General features: G+C 28.3%; 2 protein-coding genes across 4 annotated transcripts in view; one reads left to right on the top strand and one right to left on the bottom strand.

Annotated features, from left to right (window-relative positions):
* The window catches only part of LOC107454627 (guanine nucleotide exchange factor DBS), a 117983-nt gene extending 109282 nt beyond the window's left edge, over positions 1-8701 (top strand). For all 3 annotated transcript variants that reach the window (XM_016071876.4, XM_016071888.3, XM_016071882.4), the window contains 6 exons: positions 766-867; positions 953-1031; positions 1120-1195; positions 1767-1986; positions 3782-4010; positions 6983-8701. In XM_016071876.4, the coding sequence (XP_015927362.1) occupies positions 766-867; positions 953-1031; positions 1120-1195; positions 1767-1986; positions 3782-4010; positions 6983-7074 (798 nt within the window). In that variant the 3' untranslated portion in view covers positions 7075-8701. The remainder of the gene's footprint in view (positions 1-765; positions 868-952; positions 1032-1119; positions 1196-1766; positions 1987-3781; positions 4011-6982) is intronic.
* Positions 8702-10153: 1452 nt separating this feature from the next.
* On the bottom strand, positions 10154-22321 carry Trs20 (trafficking protein particle complex subunit 2). Its single transcript, XM_016071933.3, has 4 exons — positions 21963-22321; positions 18622-18769; positions 14889-14974; positions 10154-10374 (listed from the first exon to the last, which is right to left on the bottom strand). Exons 1-4 carry the CDS (start codon positions 22062-22064, stop codon positions 10276-10278), a joined length of 435 nt encoding a protein of 144 aa, XP_015927419.1. The 5' UTR covers positions 22065-22321; the 3' UTR covers positions 10154-10275.
* Between the last annotated feature and the right edge of the window lie 106 nt (positions 22322-22427).

Here is a 22427-nt window from a genome sequence, read left to right as displayed (position 1 = left end):
ATCATTTTCTTCATATCATTTTCTTCCTTTTTATATAATAATAAAGATTAAACTTTCATTTGCCTAGTTTAAAATATGAACTAAGATAAAAGTTTTTTTTTTAATTGATATAAATTTATAACATACAGTAAGACACCAATTATTTGGAGTGATTGAAACGTTGGACCTACTTTAGAGACTTTTTTTTTAAAATGTCAGTTGCTTTAATACTCTGAGACAGCATACCAAACATTGTACCTATACCTATAAAATATTGTTAATGCTTGAAGCCAAGCTAAGAATCTTTTTCGTCTTCGTTGTATAATAACCAAGATTTAAATTAAATTCGCTATGCATAAAATCTAAACTAACATGCTGTTTTTTTTATCTAAAAAAAAAAAAGAAAAAAAATACAAATTTATATGGTTGATTTGACAAATTTGGTCTAATTTGATTGGGTTCTGGACATAATGGTCTAATTTGACTGGGATAATTCCGGACTTAACGATCTAATTTGACTGGGCTATATCACATAACTCAGAAAATAAAAATTTTTGCCAATAAGGTATAAAGATATTTTATTTAAAATTTCACTTTCACTATTTCCCCAAACAGTGGTGTTCTTTTACTCCTTTTTTTGCATAAACCTTTTGTGTAGTTCTGAAGCATTAGCGAATTTATTATTTTAATACAATGTTTGACAAAGTCAAATCTTTTCAATTTAAGTTTATTTTGAATATATAGTAGGTGAAAAATTGTTTTGTAAAATGTTTTTATGCATTTTAGACGTCACAAATAGGATTAACTGAAAATATGCATGGCAGTAAAGCTGAAGGTCGGAAGTTTGAACTTTGGTTGCATGGTCGAAAACAAATTTATATTCTACAGGTTAGTTTTGTTATTCATATAAATGTAGTTTAGTAAAAATTGTGTGTTTTTAATATCTTCTCATGTTCAAGAATTTATATTTCAGGCTCCTACACCTGAAACTAAACTTAAATGGGTTGCTCAAATTAAAAAAGTACTTTTTCAGCAGTTTGAGCATCTGAAAGGTATTTTCTTAATCATCATAATTTCATATTGCTCTTTTTTGTATGTTATTTTTCATTGTTTTTATTTTATTCATTTATTTTTTACTAGATGAAAACAAAAAACTATATTCTGAAAAAATTAAAAGTTTGAATGGTTTAATATCCCAGTCTCCTGTTTCTAAAAGGTATTTATTTTTCCTTTCCTCATTTTATTGTAAATTTCATGATGTTATGAGGCAGTGCATAGTTTCTGATAAATTGTGATTATGAATTGAAGTATATTTAAAAACATTTTGACAAGAATATTCTTCTTAATACACTTTGTGAAACAAAACTGATTGCTGGAGCACATGTCTACAGCCCCTAAAAAAATGTACCATGCATTTTTAATAAAATATTGCACAAAAGTTAAAGATCACAACTGTCTGTTGACACTACTAATTATTAACTGTTGATTCTGCAAAAATAGCTAAAAGAAAAATACGTAATCGTAAATTCATGACTAGCTTTGTTTTTAAATAAAATTTTTTGAAATTTTTGTTTGTTGCAATTATTGCGCATAAGAACGCGTAACCCTGGGGGTATGTGTACCACACTGTGGGAAATACTGCTTTAGAGACTAGAATAATTGGACAAATAAATAATAATTTCCTGCAATGATTCTTCTACATATTTCTTCAGACACTGTTTCCCAGGTTTAAAGAAATAATCCATTTAAATCTACACCTCTAGTGATATTTTGTTTTATTATTTTAGAGGTCATGTTGTATCTAGTCAAAGCTGGGATAATACACCTCCTGTAAATAACAATATAATGGACAAAGCACCTGAAAAGACCAGAAGATCTACCATCACATCGGACGATAGCTTTCAAAAAGAGGACCTTGACAATCATGATGATGGTTGGTCCACTGATGAGCTATCACAAACTGAAGATGAAGACGAAGATGGAGACATCTTTCTTCAAACAGCTGAAGTAAGAATGTGTATAACTTCTACTTGAATTTTTTTACATGAACAACTGATATTTTGAAGTACAAAACAAACAAACAAAATAAATTAATTGTATTACTTCAATATAAACACTCACTGCTTTATTTCTAGATTTTATCATTACTATAATAATTTAATTCAATTGTGAGTCTCATGTTCTTATTCAGCAGTTGTTAAAATGGCCAAATATGATGATTTTCTGAGAAACTACAAATTTGATTTTCCAAAGATTTTTCTAATTTTTTTTAAAAAATTTTCACCTTATCTAAAATACCAAAAATCTGTTTTAATTTCTAAATTTAAAATCAGCTAAATGTTTTATCAAAGAATAAACCTTAAACTTAAATGTGATATGATTAATCAGTTGCATAGCTAGAGAAGGTAATCTTGATTTCTGTGTCCCCAGGCACAGAAATAGAGAGACATTTTAGTAAATCTATAATAAATCTAATATAAAAGACACATGTAACAAACATTTTTTTTAAAATTATAATAAATTAACCAATGATATTTCCATCAAATCTCTGTTTTTGTTTTTATTAAAGCTTTCTGATCACTAATGAACCTTTGAATTTTTCTGAAAAATATTTTACTAGGAGTGCTTTATTTACATTGCACTGGAGCTGCTCAATGGGCTATTGGCATCGGTCTGGTAAACATCCCTGAGGATGATCCAAAGGCATGCCATCACAACTTTTATCCTCTGCAGAAGGGATGGCTTCCCCACTCTGATAACCTGCACGCAAAGTCGAGCACTTTATGGCTGAACAGTTTAACGAGGACCAATACCATATATTCTCAATCCCTATGCAGGCTGATCAAAGTGGTCAATTGATGGTATACATCAATGACAGCAACCAGTGGTACTTGACTTTGGTGTTCTACTGAGAGCCAAGTCTTTACGATCAGTCTACTGCTGTTTTAAAAAACCCTAATAGTTATTACGGCATAGGTTACACCGAGATTGGTGGAAATAAAAACTCAAGAAAAAGTGTTAGTTAAAGTAGGGTCGTACATCATTTTTCACTTGGTGAAATTTAAGCTTGGCTTTCATAACTTATAAAAATAGTATGAAACAAAAATCTCCTTTTATATGGAAAGCTTATTTTACGAACTAAGTTTACAATTTCGTAGAGTGATTTATTTATTTGTTTGTTTTACTATTAAAAAAATTATACAGTATATTTGGTACTTATCTGTTAAAGGGAGATGTAAAAAAAGCCGAACTATTATTAGTGATTTTAAATTAATTGTGGTAATAGGTACCTAATATACTTATATTGTATACTGTGTACATGCTTGTACTGTGGTATAATTTTTATGGCTCTTTTTAATGAATGATTATTGCTTATTTTTTATTCATTTTAACTCTTTGCTTTTATTTTTTTCAGTAATTTGCATATAGCTTTTAAATATTATTGTTTTACCAGTTTACTTGTTTTATTTTCTTACTAACTCAAAAGTATGTCTGAAAATCCAGTTTTTACATAACCTAAAATCGGAACCAAAGAATACAAAATATTGGTTTGACAGTCTGCACTGTAGACTACGCTGTTGTGACTAATATAGATATTTGAAAATTGAATTAGTTTTTCAGAATATCTTTAACTTCCTCAAAGTTGCCTTAGATAGAACATATGCTTTGTTTTAAATTGTATTGTTTTATGGTTATTTTTAGTAAGAATTCATTATAGCTATGAACAGAAATTCAAAAAATCAGATCTAATTTATTCAAAAAAATTTGCAAAAGGTTACTAATCTTAATTTGTATGCTTTAGGTTAAAGGTAGATATGTTGTTCTTGGTGACTATGCAGCTGTAGATGTTGGTGAAGTTTCTCTACATGAGGGTCAAGTCGTTGAGGTAGAAAAAATAGGATGTGCCGGTTGGTGGTACGTAAGAGGATTAGATGCAGGGTGCCAAGGGTGGGTTCCAGCTACTTATTTAGGCCCCATCAGTCAGAATAACAAACGAGGTTCTAGATCATCACCATCTATCAGTAGTCAAGGTAATTGTAATCTAAATACTTTTTATATAAAGTTGAATTTTTTTTAATTGTTTGGTTATTATTGATATTTTCGGGATTTTTTAAATAATACCGATATTATTACGTCACGTGAAGTTCGAATCGGAGATTCAAGAAATCACTCATTGAGCGGCTTGGTTCGCAACGATATCCTCGTAAATCCATGCGGTGCTTCAATCGTTCTTTCAACAGTTATTGCTAAGAATTTTCACATTTTTTTGTTAAAAAATATATATTACTTTTAATGTAACAATTTCATAATTTTTTTTGACATCGTTTGTTTGACTTTTTATTGCAAGTGCTGCTGATTTCCATGAGGTTTTTTTAAATTCTGGTTATTTCTCAGTTGATATAATTTCTACACATAAAATTTGAATCGCACATTTAACTAATCACTTTTTAACACGCTCAATCCTAAATCTATGTAGTGTTTCTAGTGTATTATCGGCAGTTATTGATATCGATTATCATGTGATTTTTAAATATCCTGATATATTTCTGACAATATGTAAAATTTTAATTATGCATTTGAATATTTAATTCTTAATGTAATGACTCAGTCTTTTTTTGTTGTTGTTGCAGTTATTGCTATTGATTTCCACATAGTTTTTAAAATCCGATATTTTTAATACAATATTATTTATTACAACAACCGAATCTCGAAATGAAACGCGCATTTAGCGACCCCTTTTTTGTAGTCTGATTCTCATTATTTTTTTAGATAGTTATCTGCTACGGATTTCATGATTTTTAATTATTATTTTTTTAAGTGTGATGATGATTTACAAAAAAGTTGAAAACTAAATAATAAATGCGTATTTCCACCTAACAGATGCGAGAATATCATCCATGTATTAGAATTAAAAAAAATAATACATATTCAATTTAAAAAATTGTATACAATTTTATTTGATTAAAATAGCTTTTTTTTATAAACGCAAAGTTTCTGTTACTTAAAATTAGTCACATGCATAGCTGTTATTATAAAAAGTATCTTGTAGAAAGATATTAGTGCTAGAGTGGTTTGTCGCAGAAATTCCAAAAAAAAAAATCTGGTTGGAATCTGCCAATTAATTCCAACCAGCATGACACCTATGTATAAACTTAATACGACTGCAAAGGGTAATAAATAGAGAATCTGTAACCATATAAATCTTCCATCTGTTCAGGTATGAGATTTTTCCGCTTTTTAGCGGATTTCCGCTTTTTCACTTTTATCTCTTTTATTTCAGCTTTTTTTTTATCAAAAATTCAGATTTTCTAAAAATTTCACTTTTTTTTATAAGTATTCCGCGTTTTTAGAAAATTTACCGATTTTCAAAGAGAAGCAGAAAATTCAAACTACACAGCTACCAATCCTTTCTCATTTTTACTTATTTTAGCTATTTTCTCCCCTTTTACACGCAGCAGATAAGATTTTCCGAATTTTTGCCCTCCAGATAGATCTGATTTTCGTAGTTGAACGACACTGCTTCTGACAAGCCTTTTAGAGGTCCCAAGCCTGGAATCTGCTAATATCTCGATTCTTATTCACACGATTTTAATATCAAAATGCTTCTCATATTTGCGTGTTGCGATTCTTATTCACGCGATTTGAGTATTGTATGTTGTGATTCTTATTTACGAGATTTAAAAATCCGATATTGTGATTCGTATTTACGCCTTTTTAAAAACCTACGTAGCGATTCGTATTCACCCAAGTTTAAAATTCAATGTCTTGATTTGCTCATGCGGTTTATAATATCAAACATTGATTTTCGTATTTATACGTGATTTTAAAATAAGGCATTGGGATTCGCATTCACGCATTCTAAAAATTATGCATTATAATTCTTATTTATGCAATCTGAAAATTACGCATCATGATTCGTATTTACGCGATCTAAAAATTTTGAATCATGATTTGTATTTACCCGTTTTAAAAATTCTATATCCCAGTTTGTATTTTCTCATTTTCAAAATCGTATATCTAGTTTCATATTCATGTGATTTCCAAATCCATAATTGTTACTCATATTCACGCAATTTTAAGATCAACTATCGCGATTCTTGTAAGAAGTAAATTTTTTTTTAAAAATTAGTTACTATAAAGGTGACTGTTTTACTAACGACGATTATTAGTATATGTAAGTGTTACAACATCAGGGAAACTGGAAGGGAATATATTCAAAACTTACATTCTGTGCTTGCAAAGAAGAAAAAATAGGATTTGTCACAAGATGATTAAAGATGAACTAACGACTAAATATAGCAAACATGTAATTTTTCAAACTGAAATAGCAATTTTTGTATGTTAAAGAGTTACTGTATATTTCTACTTCACTGTTATTGATATGTTTCAGAGGGCTCTAGTTAGATTAGACTATAATATGAACATAATGATTCGGTCCATTGTTAAAGTTTTTTTTTCAATATAATTTAAAAAGTAATATTACGGATATATTTGCTATAAATCACATAACAGTATTTATTAAAAGAAATGAAATATTAATGTATATTCTCAGTAGTTTTAATTTGCTAAACCAGGTAGTTTTTCAAGTAATAATTGTCTCTTATGTGAACTGAGGAAAAATGTAATTTCCAGCTTTATTTTTTCAATTAGTAATTTTTATTTTCCCTATATGTTAAGTATCAATGTAATCATTTATGTAATTATAGATTAGTACACAATTGTATGTCAACACATTATTTATTACCTTAAACTGTCTGGAACTTATTATTAAAGGGTTGCGCTTGCGTAAAATTTACTATCGTAAAAATTCAGCTTTTTTGCCTTTTGGCTAATCTCATCCCTGATCTGTTACATGGGACATAGAAGTAGAATCTGACTCCAAAGCACCTTTAACTGTATTGGTTCTTGAGTGACTCATATTTAAAATCAATTAATATTAGGTTTTCAATTATATACTTCCCTTAATAAATAGTATAAATTAATGTAAAATTTTTTTTTGTAGACTCAGGAAGTGGTAGCCTTCAACGTGCAGCTAGTAAAACAAGTGTTGCTAGTAACATGAGCAATACAAGTCAAGAGGCAGCTAATTCCTGATAATTGAGTATTTAATTAACTATAATAAAATCTTATTTATAGAATTTCTACTTATCCACAATTAACTTCCGTCACACAAATATATTTATCTTACAGTTGTTTGTTGTATATTTGTTGTATTTTCTCACTGATAATCAGATTTTTATATGTTATCAATTTAATTTTCTAATTTTATAACGGAACATTTTTACAATGATGGCTCTTTAGCATCTTATTGTTATAACTCAATTTCCAAGTTTTTTTTTGTTAGCATTTCAGCTAATCATAATTTAAACAGCTAAAATTAAATTATTTTACTAAAGCAAATCCTAATCTATATATTTTATAAATGTGTTTTTTCAGTTGTCTCTTTGAATTTTTAATTGAAAATAGTGATCAAATTCTGGTACAAAACTGTATATACATTTTTAGTCATTGTATAGATGTCAGATTTAGGTCATTAAAAACATCATTGGAGTAAATCATATTATTTATAAGGTTGTGTATTAATAAAATTGTTTCTTTTGTTGTTTAAGATATAATGTTTTGTACATATTTGTAAAAAAATGCATTTTCTTGTAAATATGTTGTTGTTTTGTGAGATGTCATTTATTTATTTCACCTGTATACCTTAGTTTGCATTTAAATTGGATGAAAATAGACATACAAATTAATTAGAATTGTATAGTTTTTAATCATTGACTGAATGCAGTAAATTTCAGAAATGTAATAGAAAATCAATAGAATAGAAAAATGATTTTAATTACATTTTTTAATAATAGCATTGATTTTAAAACTGTGCACAGGCAGAATTTTAAAGAGGCGAACTATTTCCTCTTACACTTTATTTAAAATAATTTCATAACTATACAATATATAGTGATGCATGCACGCTTTACATCAATTATTATTTATTTAAAATACATAGTTGGCACTTTGGTGCATGGACAAATTTTGTGAGAATATTTCTTCCTGATAGTTTCCCTATCTATTGATGTAAGGAAAATAACTTTGCTAAGCAGGGAAGCATGCAGTTCAAATTGTGACTTCTAAATGCAAGACTTTATAAAATAACATTGAATTTATTATTAAATAATAATTCATTTTTGTTAGATATTTTCTGTTAAGTTTTCAAAATTTTATCCTAAATTTTTTATTACCTACTTTCAGAACTTTATTTCAGATAATGTAGGGTAATAGATTGGCTATAATACCTATTATTGATGTTTATATGATTGGTTATTTTTTGTAAAATATCAAAAATGATCAGATGTTTATTTACTGTACTTTTTATATGAGAAAGAAAATATGTGTGTTCTAGAATAAGGCTTGAAAATTATTTATCACCAGTAAAACTGTATGTAAGACTTTTAAAAAAATAACCTTAAATTTTGAGAAAAAAATTCATTTTGAAATTGAATGAAAATGTACTTGGTTAATAAAAATGTATAAATTATTCATAGGTAACTTTTAAATTTAAATAAATTTATTGAAAGTCGTTCAATTAATTCCAAATCTCATGGACATTGAAATCATAGTTATCAATATCAAAATAGTGTGCAATTTTTATAAGCTTTGCTGTTTTTACTACAGGATTGAAAAGCTGTAAATTTTTACTCTTGAATAAAGGTTTCTGTTTGAATTGAAATTTTTTTTTTTTAGTTTCATTTAGTGTTGATTTATTTTATTTTTTCAAAATAAATATTGATTTACCACAAATTTTTTCACTGTACTTATGAATCTAATCCTGATATCTAATGAAATAAATTTCTTTTTCATGAACTTATTTTTAAAATACTCATACACTTGAAAAGTTGAACAAATAACTACAGTATTCTCTAATTTTATCTGTTTTAGTTTACATGTGACAATTATAATAATTATAAAATTAAGGCTACATAAAAAGTTTTATTGTTTATTATGTTATATTGTTATTGTAAACATATTGTTTTGATACAATCATCAGCCTCCTTTTAAAATTAAAAATCAAATAAAAATTGTTAAAGCTTTTTAGTAAAAAAAAAAATTTAAAAAATCAAGATTCTTGGAAAAAAGAATGACACAAAACTTCAAGGTCGAGCACCAGAAACCCGGATTGGCAAAATTTATGATTTTTAAAAAAATGGATTTATTGATTTAATATTATTTAAAAACAATAATATAGCTAAAATAATTTATATTTCTAACTAAAATGTTTAAAAAAATTGCAAGTTTTATTTTAATTACTGGATAAATAAAATCACAGTAATTATTGTTCAAGCTAAACATCCTAAAACCTTAAAGACAGGGAGACAATTTACATATCCAATCAAGAGTCAATTAGTTTAGATCAAAATGCATTAATAAAAAATATTGTTAGTTTCTTTGAGCAGAAGAATATAGAATAAGATAGAATAGCAATGAGAACTTTTTCTTCAATATTGTTTAACACTTAAAGTATTTAAATAAACTCAAAACTAAATGGATATAATTGAAGTATGTTTATTACTAGCAATAAACATATTTCAATTATATCCATTCTGTTTTAAGTTTTGTTTTTTATTTTGCTCTAAAGAAGCCAAGGTCAACCCTGGGTTATTGTGCCACTAATGATGATGAATATTACCAGCAATTATTTTAGATAAAGCAAATAAAAAATTATAATTTAACTAAACTCTTATCCACTTTCTCTAATTTTATTCATTTATTAGTCTAGTTTGAATAATAATTTACCCTTTCATTATTACTTTGGATAAAACATCTATTATATCAATGAAATCAGATTTCAAAAAGAATTACATACTAAAAAATATGTTTGTAAAAATATTTTCAATTTAATGATTTATTAAAAAAATTATATAAATTGGTTTAAATTGATAAATTTCTTTAAAAAAAATCAAAATTAATTTAAATCACGCCAACCCTGATTGAAACATGCTGCTTTTTTTTCTTTCTTTTTTTTAAAGCAATGAAGTAAATAAAAAAAATTAAGAATATTTTTTGCTTTAGCTTATTTGATTTCAAAACATCTGATGAATTCAGAAAAAGATACAGTTAGAAATTAAGAATACAAAACTTTAAGATACATACATTGCTTCAATTTGATTAAGTAAAAGTAAAATACATTTTCAACAAACATATTTAATATCATACATTTTCAAATATACAGCTAAATTTAATATATTTATAAAGTTTATTTACATAGCTAAAATTAAATCATCAACTTTTGCAGACAATTAATGTTTAGTAAATTAAATGTTTTCTTCCGAAAAAATGTACTTTCTTTTCAAATGCTGGAGATTTTATTGGAGTATTGTGCTCATAAAAGGGATTCATCGAATGCTGAAAATAAGAAATAGAAATTATTAAAGGAATTATATGCAAAGATTTTCCTAATGCTACAACTAAATACTAAAATTTTCCTTCTTATGCTGCAAATGAGTAGTAATTCATGAGTAGGGTAGATACATACAATTATAAATTTCCAACTGCTACAACTCAACAAAATATTTTCTTCTATTTTAATGCTACAGGTGAATAGAACATAATTAGCAAGGATATCATACGTGTAAATTAATTATTCATTTGTTATAGTTGAGTAAGGTAGATACTGATTATAAGATCCCTAGTAATATTATGCTACAGCTTGCACACAAATAATAATTATTAGTAATTCATAACATAGTTTCCAACTAAGGAGAATCAAAAACAGAGATATATTGGATATAGCACAATTTATCAGTATAAATGACAAACTTTGCAGTTACGGCTTATAAGGGAAATTTTGCCTTAGCTAAGGACGTTTTCTATTTATTGTGGATTAACCAAAAATGGCAATACAAAGTTCACTGAGCAAAATTAGAACACATAGCAATCTATTTTTATTTGAAAATGTTTTTATTAAAATATATCATATAATAAGGATATATTTTATTGCTTTCATCTGTAGAAGCTAAAAAAAAGGCTGATTTTGAAGACTATATACAAGCAAATTATGCCACTCACTAGACATAAGTCCAATCAAAGAATGAAACTAATTTAAGCAAATTAAGAAAATAACATTTAAAATAATAAGTCAAAATAGAAAAGCAGCTAAGACTAAATTTGTCTTATTTAATCAAGTTAGAAAGTCAGAAACACAAATCAAGCAAAAAAAGAATTTCTAAAAATATGTATGTAAGCAAAAAACAGCCTTTTTTTAACAATATATAATACAAGTGTTTTTATTTGAATTCTAATATTATTACATCTATTAAGGAATTGAAATATAATTTTATTATTTGTGTTATTAACAAAGCATCGAATAATTTTTGCTTTACTAGGAAAAAAAATTTAGGCATGTAATGAGTAAAGAATAGGATAACAGTAGTACTTTGGTCAAAATTAATCATGGTGCATAGCGTTTTTAAAAAGTGCTTAAAGGTGCTTATTTTCCGACTTTCGTTTTTTTAAAGCCCTTAAAGGTGCTTTTTTCATAGGGTATTTTTAAAAAGTGCTTAGATTTTTTTTCTTTACCATGTCGATTTTCGCCACGTATTAAACAAGAGCATGCTTTTCACATTGTTCTATTCAGCATTTTCACAAGTCATTCAATCGAAATCTATTTCGGCGTACCGTCGGTCCATAGCGTATGAAAGCGCCAATCATTTTACGTGTTTGATGAAATCCTATGCGTCTACTGAGCTGGGGGGTTTGGTGAGATTCTAGCACTCTCATGTGCAACTCTGCTGCATTTTGCAAGATATTCTCAATCTCAGGCTTCATTTTCCACCGTCTAGGATCGAGCCGAAAAACCTCATTTTTTTATAATGGCTAATATAATCAAGAAAAGAGTTCTTAGTCAGAAACTGGTTAGTTTATCACGATCATGTAAAGTCTTGGAAAATTATTTTGCATTTTGTCAATGTATATAGTGCATAATATTTTTGAGAGCTTGAAAAGTACTTAAAAGGTGCTTATTTTTTGTTGAAAGATTTGGCTATGCACCCTGCTAATAATTCTAAAAAGAAATTGACAATTGAATTGGCTTTTTCCAAGAAAATAGGTTTAAAAATCAAGAGCATTAATTATCCCTATTAATTTCCAACAATTAAATTCCACAAAAAACTGGTTAAATTTAGATTTGTTACATGCAGTACTGGATGTTATAATTCTGTTTTTGGAAAAAGATTTTTTAAATATTTAAACATCATTTTAAACAAAATTATTTCTAATGATAAACATTTCTTACATTTTGACATTACGATTTTTAAAATTTATTTACGAGTATACCACTCAATAATTGAAGGAATATTTGTTTAAAAATTTTTGATAAATATTTGAGTAATGAAAACATTATTAGGGAAGATTGGATTATTTATATAATGTAAACATTTCTGAAAATTATCTATTTAATGGTATTTGATTTTACAGACAAATTCAAAGTTCAAATTCAATGGGAAATTGTTATTCAAGTGCATTTGCTAATATTTCCTTACATTTTTATGAACATAAATTTTTAGAATATAATTTATTAACAGGGTTTATACTTATTGATGATTTAATTATTTTTGATTGTAATGATTTTGATTTAATAAAGATATTTATCCTAAAGAACTTAATTTAATAAACACTAATTCAGATGATAAAGGGGCTAATTTTTTAGATCTTGATATTAAATTTCATAACAAAAAATTTTAATTGGATTATGCGATAAAAGAAGAGATTTTAAGTTCAATGTTATTAGTTTAATATTTTAAAATTTTTAAGAATATTTTGTCTGGTCAAATTATTAGGTTTAAATTTATTTGTAAAAATAAAAAAAAATTCTTTCAGCAATTGGGAATCTCAAAATTATTTTAGAAAATAATACTTTTCTTTTTAATTACTGTTAATTATAATTTTTTAAAACAATGTATTTTAAAGGCCTTCAACTAATTTGGCCGTTATTGTTATTGAAGCCGGCATAAATAGGCCTATAATTTGTGCTTCTAACTTTCTAAATTGTTTAGACATAAGTCATAATATTGTATTAGTTGTTGTACCAGATATTTGAATAGATGAACCCTACCGATTTTTTCCCTTTCTTTTTAAATAAGATTAGGCAAAAGTTTTAAAAGAAAAGAAATGTTAAATGTTTAAAATGATTGGTCATTCAGAAAAAAAATTGAAATTTTTTTGGGAGTGTAGGAAGTTTCCTCACAATTCGGAAGTCTTTCGATTTTTTTTTTTTTTTGAGAGAGAGAGAGTTGGCAGATTTGTCATATATTATTGTTGAGTAGAGCAGCACTTTACTTTAGAGAAAACCAAACAAAAAAAGGCTGCTTGCCTTTATCGATTTTCATTTTCTAAAAATTAAAATTCTGTTTTAAAATTCTACAAAAATTAAAATTTTTCCAGGCAAATTAGGTTATTATAAAAATTATAATTTTTACAAAACAAGATTAAGATTCTATGTATAAAATAGCAAAATATTTAAGTTGAAGTTTGAGAAGTATAATGAAGCATATAATTTTAGAGATTTTGCTATTTTTATTCAGTTTAAACTAAGCAGGTTTAAATAGCTAAAATTAATTTTTAATTATGACTTTATCTTGGATGAACTATAAATATCCGCACACATAAATTAAACACAAACACACACATCTATATATATACAGCGGAACCCTGATTTTACGTTTTTCCTCGAACTAGCGTTAGAAAATATAAGAACATTTTTCAAAAATTGTCACTTACGAGATGATCTACTAGAAATTATGTGTAATATTTATATTCTTTTTGTTTTTAGATACAGTTTTAAAAATATCAATGCTCACCGTTGCTTGCAAATTCAGTCAATGACTTACATTTGTAAATGTTTCAGAGTTTTTATGCTTTCAAACTCTTAATTAGTTGCGAGTATATCCTCCCATATTTCCGATTTGCTCATTTTTATCACTGTCATCTAGTGAGATCTCACATACAAAAAGGTATAATATAGAATAAAAAGACTGTCAAAAAAGCTAACAAACAGATAATAATATAGAATAAGAGGACTGTCAGAAAAGCTAATAACCAAGTCTTTTTATAAAAAAATAAAAAAAACAAAAAAAGAGTTTGTGAGCTTTGTAGAATAAAATGTAAGAATAAAAAGAAAATGTAAGAATAAAAAGGAAGTGTTTTTAAGGGATGGTGCTTATACTTTTACAAGAAGGGTGCATTTATTGGGATCAAATGGCAAGCAGGGGGGACCACCCTTTAAAAAACGTTAAGGATGAACACTGAGTATTGTTATAAGCAATTTTCACAAATCAGCAGAAAATGACATAGAAAGTGTGATAACGTATGAAATGGACAATGTAAAACCGGGGTTTAACTGTATATATATATATATTGCTATTTTTTTTTCTTTTCCTATTTTTATTTTCTTTCATTTGCATAAAACTCTCATATGATTAGTTTACATTTTTATTGACATTAGTAACATATATTATAGTAAACTACATCTTACTATAATATATATTACCACCATAAGAAAGAAAAAAGAAATTCGAATGTATCAAAAAAAAATTTACACACTTTTATATAGATCTCATAAAAACTTCACGAAAAAAACTCTTGATTGAATGAATCCAACAGAAAATGGCGTGGGAAGCAGGATAATGTTCGAAACGGACAATGTAAAACCGGGGTTTCACTGAATATATATACATTGCAATTTTTTTCTTTTCCTATTTTAAATTTTTTTTTTAATTTGCATAAAACTATCATATGATGTGTTTACATTTTTATTAACATTGGTAATATATTATAGTAAGATACACCTTACTATGATATATATTACTGTCATAAGAATGAAAAAAGAAATTTGAATCTATAAAATAAAAAAATTTACATACTTTTATATAGATCTCATAAACTTCATGAAAAAAATTCTTGATTCCATCTTCGTTCTTCTGGTCATGAAGCATAATAAATCGCATTTCTGGAGAAAATTAAGTTAAATTTCTTAAAATAAAAAATTATAGCTTAACAATAAATTCAATTAAAAAAGAATTGAGAAGACAAATTTTGCAAAAATGCAATATCAATTGTAAAGTGATACAGTTTGTTAAACTATATTTTTTCATAGCTACAGTTTAATATCCATTCTCAATTTAAATTAAAGTTATTTAAGGGATTTAATTACCTACTAAAATAAACAAATATAATATTAATATAAAACATAAGATGATAATATCGGGTTCTTCGGAAAGTAATTTCGTTTTTCCAACAGAGGATTTAATTGTATTTTTTTGAACCCAACTTCACACTTAAGCCGCATTATCATTATATGTTTTGAGAACTGTTACAGCAAGGCTTGTGTGTGAAAAAGTTCCAATTATTCTACGCAGTAGTTTTTGGTTGGTGCCCTTTTAAATATGAAGAGCATTAAGCACATTTTTATCATATTTTACTTTTTTACTATAGAAAAGGTAAAAATGATGTTCACGCCAGAAAGAAATTAACCGATGTGTATGGAGAAGATGTGTCGACTGTACGCCAGTGCCAGAACTGGTTTGCCAAATTTCAATCCGGCAATTTTGATGTCGAAGATGCACCACGTTCTGGAAGGCCGGTTGAAGCTGATAAAGGCATTAATTGATGCAAATCGGCGAATAACAACACATGAGATCAGTGAGCGGTTAAATTTATCAAATTCAACTATTTATGACCACTTGAAAGGCCTAGGTTTAACCTCGAAGCTCGATATTCGGGTTCCCCATGTTCTCACGGAGAGAAATTTGTGTCGCTGCGTTGACGTCTGTGATTCGCTTCCCAAACGTCACGAAAATTATCCATTTTTGAAGAGGATCATTACTGGGGTTGAAAAATGGGTTGTCTATAACAATATCAAACGCAAGAGATCATGGAGCAAAAAAGATGAACCGGCTCAAAGCATTTCGAAAGCCAATATCCATCAAAAAAAGGTGATGCTGTCCGTTTGGTATAATTTTAAAGGAATTTTTTTAATTTTTTTTGTTTTTGAGCTTTTACCGGATAACACCACAATTAATTCAGAAGTCTACTGTCGTCAGCTGGATAAACTGAATGATGCACTTCAACAGAAAAGGTCTGAATTAATTAATAGATAATGCGAGACCTCATACAAGTTTGGTCACTCGCCAAAAGCTGTTACAGCTTGAATGGGATACACTGCCACACCGACCATATTCTCCAGATCTGGTGCCTTCGGATTATTATTTGTTCCGGTCATTGCAAAACTTTTTGGACTGTAAAATCTTTTCTTCAAATGAAGACGTCAAAAATTACCTGGATCAGTTTCTTGCCAGCAAAGACCAAAACTTTTATGAGCAAGGAATCATACTACTACCAGAAAAATAGCAAAAGGTGTTGGACCAAAATGGCCAATATATAATTAAATAAAATATTTATTCATTATATGAAAACTGTCTTTCATTTCCCCCCATAAGAAACGAAATTACTTTCCGAACAACCCAATAATAACAAGCACTAATACAAAATTTATTTGCAATAACGTTAGTTTTATAATAACAATTTATATTATTCAGTTATAACAAATAATAGTGTTTTATTTCGTGATCATAAAGGAAAAAGAATCTTCAAGATAGTAAATTAATTTTTATATCTTCAGAGATAGCACACAAAAATTTCATTACTTAATTTTACATTTATTTAAAGTTAGAAGAAATTAAAGGGATTATTATAAGCTCAATTACAGAATAAGATTAGTAGGCTACTACATATTTTTTAAGCATTTGTTAGTATACGTGTACATTGTAAGATGAGCGTGGGTAGGGGGGAAAGAGAAATCTCTGGACTATGTTAAAGCAACTAAAATACTACCAAAAAAAAAAAAGACTGCAATATCTTAAAAATAAAAATTATGATCAGACAATATAAATTTGCTACAATACATAACACAAAACGTTAGATTATGTACAAGATTTATTAATAATGTGGAAAAACTGGCAAAAGGAGTAAGAAGAAAATGGTTGAATGTGTGTACAAACATATCATTGCAATTTTATGCAAATTTTATTAATTAATAATTCTCTCATTTTCAGCAATTTAAAATAAATAAATAGTTATAAACTAAACTCAGTGGCGCGACAGCCCATAGAGGGCCATGGCCTACTGTGCCCATCTCAGTTTTCTTGACCTTGGGCTCTGAGGTGCAGGAGCAGATGTTCCGGTCAGGTGGTCAGCCGGACGCGGAACCCCCAGTGTTTAGTTCCCAAACATGCTTGGTACTCATTTATCGACCCGCTAAAGGGATGAAATGCTGAGCCAACCTTGCCCGGCCCGAGGATCGAACCAGGGACCTGTGGCACGACAGCGTGAAGAGCTATCGCTCACCCACCGGGCGTCAAACGAATAGTTATAGCAACAATAAATAAATACCAATCAGGGTCCTCAGTCAATTTCTGAAAGAAAATTTGCCAGACTTCCTAGATTTTTCAAGAGAATGGCAACAATTTTCTGAGGGACTATATTTTTGCTTAACAGCAATTTTTTTTTCATTTACATAGTTAGAAACTAACTGTATTTCACTCTATAAGTAAATATTTTACTAATTAATTTTTATTTTTTGTCTGTTTACTTAATCTGATTAAATGTAAAATAAATGTAACCACATTAGAATGAAATTATTGCAAGAAAAAATTGTAGCAGATTTCAGAAATATTTATTTTAAACCTTAATTAGTATATCAATTATACTATATATTATTTTTTTATTTTGGCCACTAAAACTAAGTCTCCTGATGATTTCAATTTCATCTTTAATTGTTAGATACTAACACTACTTCCATTTTTAAGAAAATACATGGAAATTGAAATATGTATTTTTCACTAGAATCACAATTGATGTAATCAAAAATTATAATAAATGCAACATACAGGGTGCATAGCCAAATCTTTGAATAAAAAATAAGCACTTTTTAAAAACTTTTCAAGCACTTTACAAAACTTTTCAAGCACTCAAAAAATTCATATTCAATCAATGATATTATTGAAAAACAAAAACTTTTTATAAACAGTTTTAGCATTAAAAAAAAAATCAAAAAGCAACGGGCGTAAATTGAAACAAACAGTACTTTCCCACATCACCGAGTGAATTCAACTTGACCCTGAACTCTGAACAAAAGTACCCTTACCCCCTACGTCAAAAAAAGCGTTAGAAGTAAAATAAAATAAACAAGAATAAAATTAAAATAAATTAAAAAGAAAAACATTTCGTAAGGATCTGATCTCTATCCAAATTGGAGCACTCGGGTTTCGGTTTCAGGTGTGCGCGCATGCGCAAATCATAACGTGGGTACGACACGAAGTCCGCATGAATGATTACGTAGCAAACTCCCCATTTTTCGTGAAATGCATGGGATCCACCAGATATCACTGAAGGGAGAAAAAAAATTTATTTGGAAAAAAAAGCACTTTTTAAAAATGCCAGCTGAAAAAAGCACTTTTAAAAACGAAATCCCCAAAAAAGCACCTTTAAGTACTTTTTACAAACGCTACGCACCCTGAACATAGCAAACATTAAATGTACTGAAAAAAAGAAAAAACAATTTTGATGTTATAAGACAAATTACTACAGACTACTTACTACTTGCAGTTACAAAAGCTGACACATTCCACTCATTAAACTTATCAACTGATTTCAGGTACATATTAGGTGTTGACATCATTTGTTCATCAATTAAATCCAAAGAAGCATGGGCAATAAATTGGCTTAGATGGCGATGATCTTCTTTCTAAGGAAGAAAAAAAAAAATATATATATATATATATATATATATATCAATGAAAAATACGCACTGATGCAAGTTTTTTTTAATATTCAGTGATGCCAAATTATTATATCTTAAACCATGAACCATCCCAAAGGTCAAAAAATGTCAGGTGCCTTATTTGAAGTATCATAATTGATGCCCAATATTTTAGTAATTTTAAACCTCTTCTTCTTAATACAACATTTAACCACGAAGTTCTGAATACAAATCTTTATGATTAATTCAAATAACATCACACTCGATACAGCCTTTTAGTTTTTAAAAAATTTTATGTACAGTAAATTTCTTTCAGGCTACGATTAGTCTTAATTTCCAAATGGCACCATCTATGACCCAGAATTGAACTTCTGTCACACCAATATGTTACACACCCACTTATAGGGTGGACCCATCCATACATCCACAGATATTAATTTTGACATGAGCCAGAGAACAGTCAATCTCCAATCCAGTACCCCTGGATGTATTGATTTGTTATGGGATTATGGAGGACTTTGGAACCAGACATAAATAAAGTGCACCAGTCACCACTTACTATAGGGGGAGTCTTCGGCTGGCTGGATTCGAATTCCCGTCCTCACAGTTGTTAGTCCAGCTCCCTGCCAACCGGGCTATCCCGGCCAAATGTTAGATATGTACCAAATGTGGATTTTAGTCTAATATTAAACCATACGAGACAAAATAAATGACCAAGCTAGAGCCTTGCATCTAACACAGGTTTTGACAAGCAGCTTTGTTTTATGCATATTTGACACAAAGAAACCCTGAAAGAAAACTTTGCAAGAATCAACTATACTGCTACAAAACTTGAACAAGGTTACATACTCCAGATAAGGACACCAACGTTGTAGAAATAATCGTTAAGATACTTCTAGTTTGTGGGACCATTATTTGTTGTATGAAGATACGATCATCTTCTTCCTCCCAAGAGGATTTTTAACTATAGACATGCATCCATAAATTTTTAAAAAATATTTCAATTGAGGCTCTTTAGTTTCAAACAACTGCAATTCAGTTTTAACTAGCACCAATTCTTGACATGCAGTATTAGTAACAAAAAAAAGAAGAGTGAGAAAATTATACAATTATTCAAAAATACGAAAATTGGTGTAATTAAGTCAGGGCCTGACCCATCCTGGAAATATTTGATTTCATCAATTTTATAGTTTAGTAGTTAAAAGTATTGTAAACGATCAATCAATCAGACCCTGATTGGTTACATAAAAAAAATTTCCAGTCAACTATATGGGAAAATTACACTTTAACTCCGGGGAGGAGACTGTCAGACAAAGTGTAACAGATACAGCATGAAAATATAATAAATTCTTTTTATAAAATAAACAAGTTTTTAAAAAAATCATGACAATTTAATAAAACATTTTTAGCTACATCCTAAGCTATATTTTAAAATAACTAAAATTTTCCAATTTTTATAGAAAAAATTTTTTACATTTCAACCTACTGATTATTAATCTGACGAAAAAAGGAAAAGATGGGATAAAAATTGACATAAATATTAGATGGCAATACCTACTTTAAAAGGTTTTCATACAATAGTCAATCAAGAAGACAACATAAATTTGAAAAAAATAATATAAATATAAAAGTTAGTTCCAGCAAAGTGCAGGTCAATATGATTTGCAATATAATTGCAGGTCAATATAATTATCTTTTTTAATATTTAAAGCACTCTTCCTATTTATTTGTTCTTATATCTTTAATAAATTTTATATTTATTTTGCTTATGTTTTAGATAAAATTTATTTTGCGTTTGATGGTTAGTATATTGTTTACGATTTATTATATTGCATAACTGCCAGCAAGATTTGATTAATTCTTAAACTATACCCCTATTACATGTTTAGAGCAATAAATGAACAGGAAGTCCCCTATTTAGGGGTCTGTCTAGGTTTTTCTGAAAGGTACCTATTTTGTGAAAATTTAGACATAATTTGTGAAAAATTAAAAAATTATATTCAAAAATCAATACAAAAACATGGTAAAAACATAGATTTATCGTTTCTTAAGGGATACAAAAATAAAATTTTAAAAAAAAGTATTTTATGAAATTTCCTAAAGTTGAATTTGTGAAACTACCGTTTTACCTAAAATTGAATTTGTGAAGGTACCTCTAAACAGTAGTAAATTCGGCCTGGGCAGACCCCTAGTATTAAAATGACCACTTATTGCATTCTTAAATTCATTCTTACTGTTGAAAATAAAATTTTTTTAAATAAATATTTTTTTAAAATTTAGTACCTTTTCTTTAAGCAGTTAAGTGAGGACTAGAAACAACAAATGACAGTTTAGACGAGGAAATTTAACATTAGTTTAATTAAATTTCATTGGCACAAGCAGGTTATTCGATATGCAATTCACAGTGGAGACGACTGTATATACACTAATAGAATGGGGATATTTCCGTATCTTGATTTGTTAAAATCACCAAATGGATTTTGGGGAGATTTCCATATCATCACTAAGTCTTGGAAACTTCCAGGCAGCGGCGAGGGAGAAACTAAAAATAAGACATCAAAGAAAGGGACCAACTCGAAAGGTTTAACTCAGAACCACCCCTAGGCAAACATCCTTTCTTCAACAAAAAAAAAAAAAAATTGGCAAGTTTATAATCTATTTGGCGATTGTATTTGGGAGGATATTTCCATATCCTTATCTGTTGCGCCAACTTCAATCGCCAAGAAGCCAAATAGATTTTAAATAAGCAAATTCTTTTTTTAAAAAAAATATGTAGATGTTTGCCCTGGGGTGGCTACGAGTTATACATTTCGAGTTAGTCCCTTTCTGTGATGTTTTTTTAAAAATTTTAGCTAGGAAGTTGCCAAGACTTGGCGATTATTCTGCCACAGATCAGGAGTAGTTGGCACGGCAAATCACGATACGGAATTATCCCCTGGATTTTAAACTTGTAAATTAAAAAAAAAAAAAACAGTTTGAGGTTTGCCCAAGGATGTTATATTGGATCTCTTCAGTAATAATTAATTTTTTTCCTTGGTTTCTCGCGGACCGCTGACCGGAAGTTGCTAAGGATCGGCAATTATTCAGCCGCAGTTCACGATATGGAAATCCTCCCAATATAAATACTAAATTATTTTTAAATGAAGGGATAAGGAGTGAAATGAGAGGCTTAGCATACTTTAGCATCAGTTCTTGAAGCAGGTGAAAACTCCATTTCAAATATTGGATTATCATAATAACCAACAATGACAAAATAATAATTTCCACCACCTGCAGACATTATCTCAAGAGTTCTACAATCAGAAGAAACTAAGTTTTGTAGTCAAATAAAATTTGATAAATGTATATTTAGCAGTAAAAATCTTTAGTCTCAGAGTGCAGGACTCCTCTTGGTATGGATATTTCAGAAGCAGTAAAGTAAATTATAAACAAAAAGGCAGAGTACTTTTAAATTTAGTATTGAGAATATTATAATATTTTTCTTTTATTTGTTGTTTACTAATGACTCTAAGTAAAGCGTTTTCCTCTGCTTAGTTCTGTTATATTGAAAAAATACAGCTGATGGGTTTTTTCGTTTGGAAATTGAGCAGTGAAAACTGAGCATTAGAAATTTATAATTGCGTATTTCTTTTTTAAAGATGGC

Source organism: Parasteatoda tepidariorum, chromosome 2 (genome assembly GCF_982258835.1).
Source record: "Parasteatoda tepidariorum strain Cologne lab strain chromosome 2, Ptep-v5.0, whole genome shotgun sequence".
Taxonomy (NCBI): Eukaryota; Metazoa; Arthropoda; class Arachnida; order Araneae; family Theridiidae; genus Parasteatoda; species Parasteatoda tepidariorum.
This window is presented reverse-complemented; position numbering and strand designations above follow the sequence as displayed.

Bases quoted from the DNA above. Each gene is read 5' to 3' on its own strand.
- Trs20 (XM_016071933.3), bottom strand. From the start codon at position 22,064: ATGTCTGCAGGTGGTGGAAATTATTATTTTGTCATTGTTGGTTATTAT. The intron at 18,770-21,962 runs GTATGCTAAGCC...TTTCTTCCTTAG, and splicing joins CTTCAAGAACTGATGCTAAA to AAAGAAGATCATCGCCATCT. The intron at 10,375-14,888 runs GTATGTAAATTT...TCTTATTTTCAG, and splicing joins TTTATGAGATCTATATAAAA to CATTCGATGAATCCCTTTTA.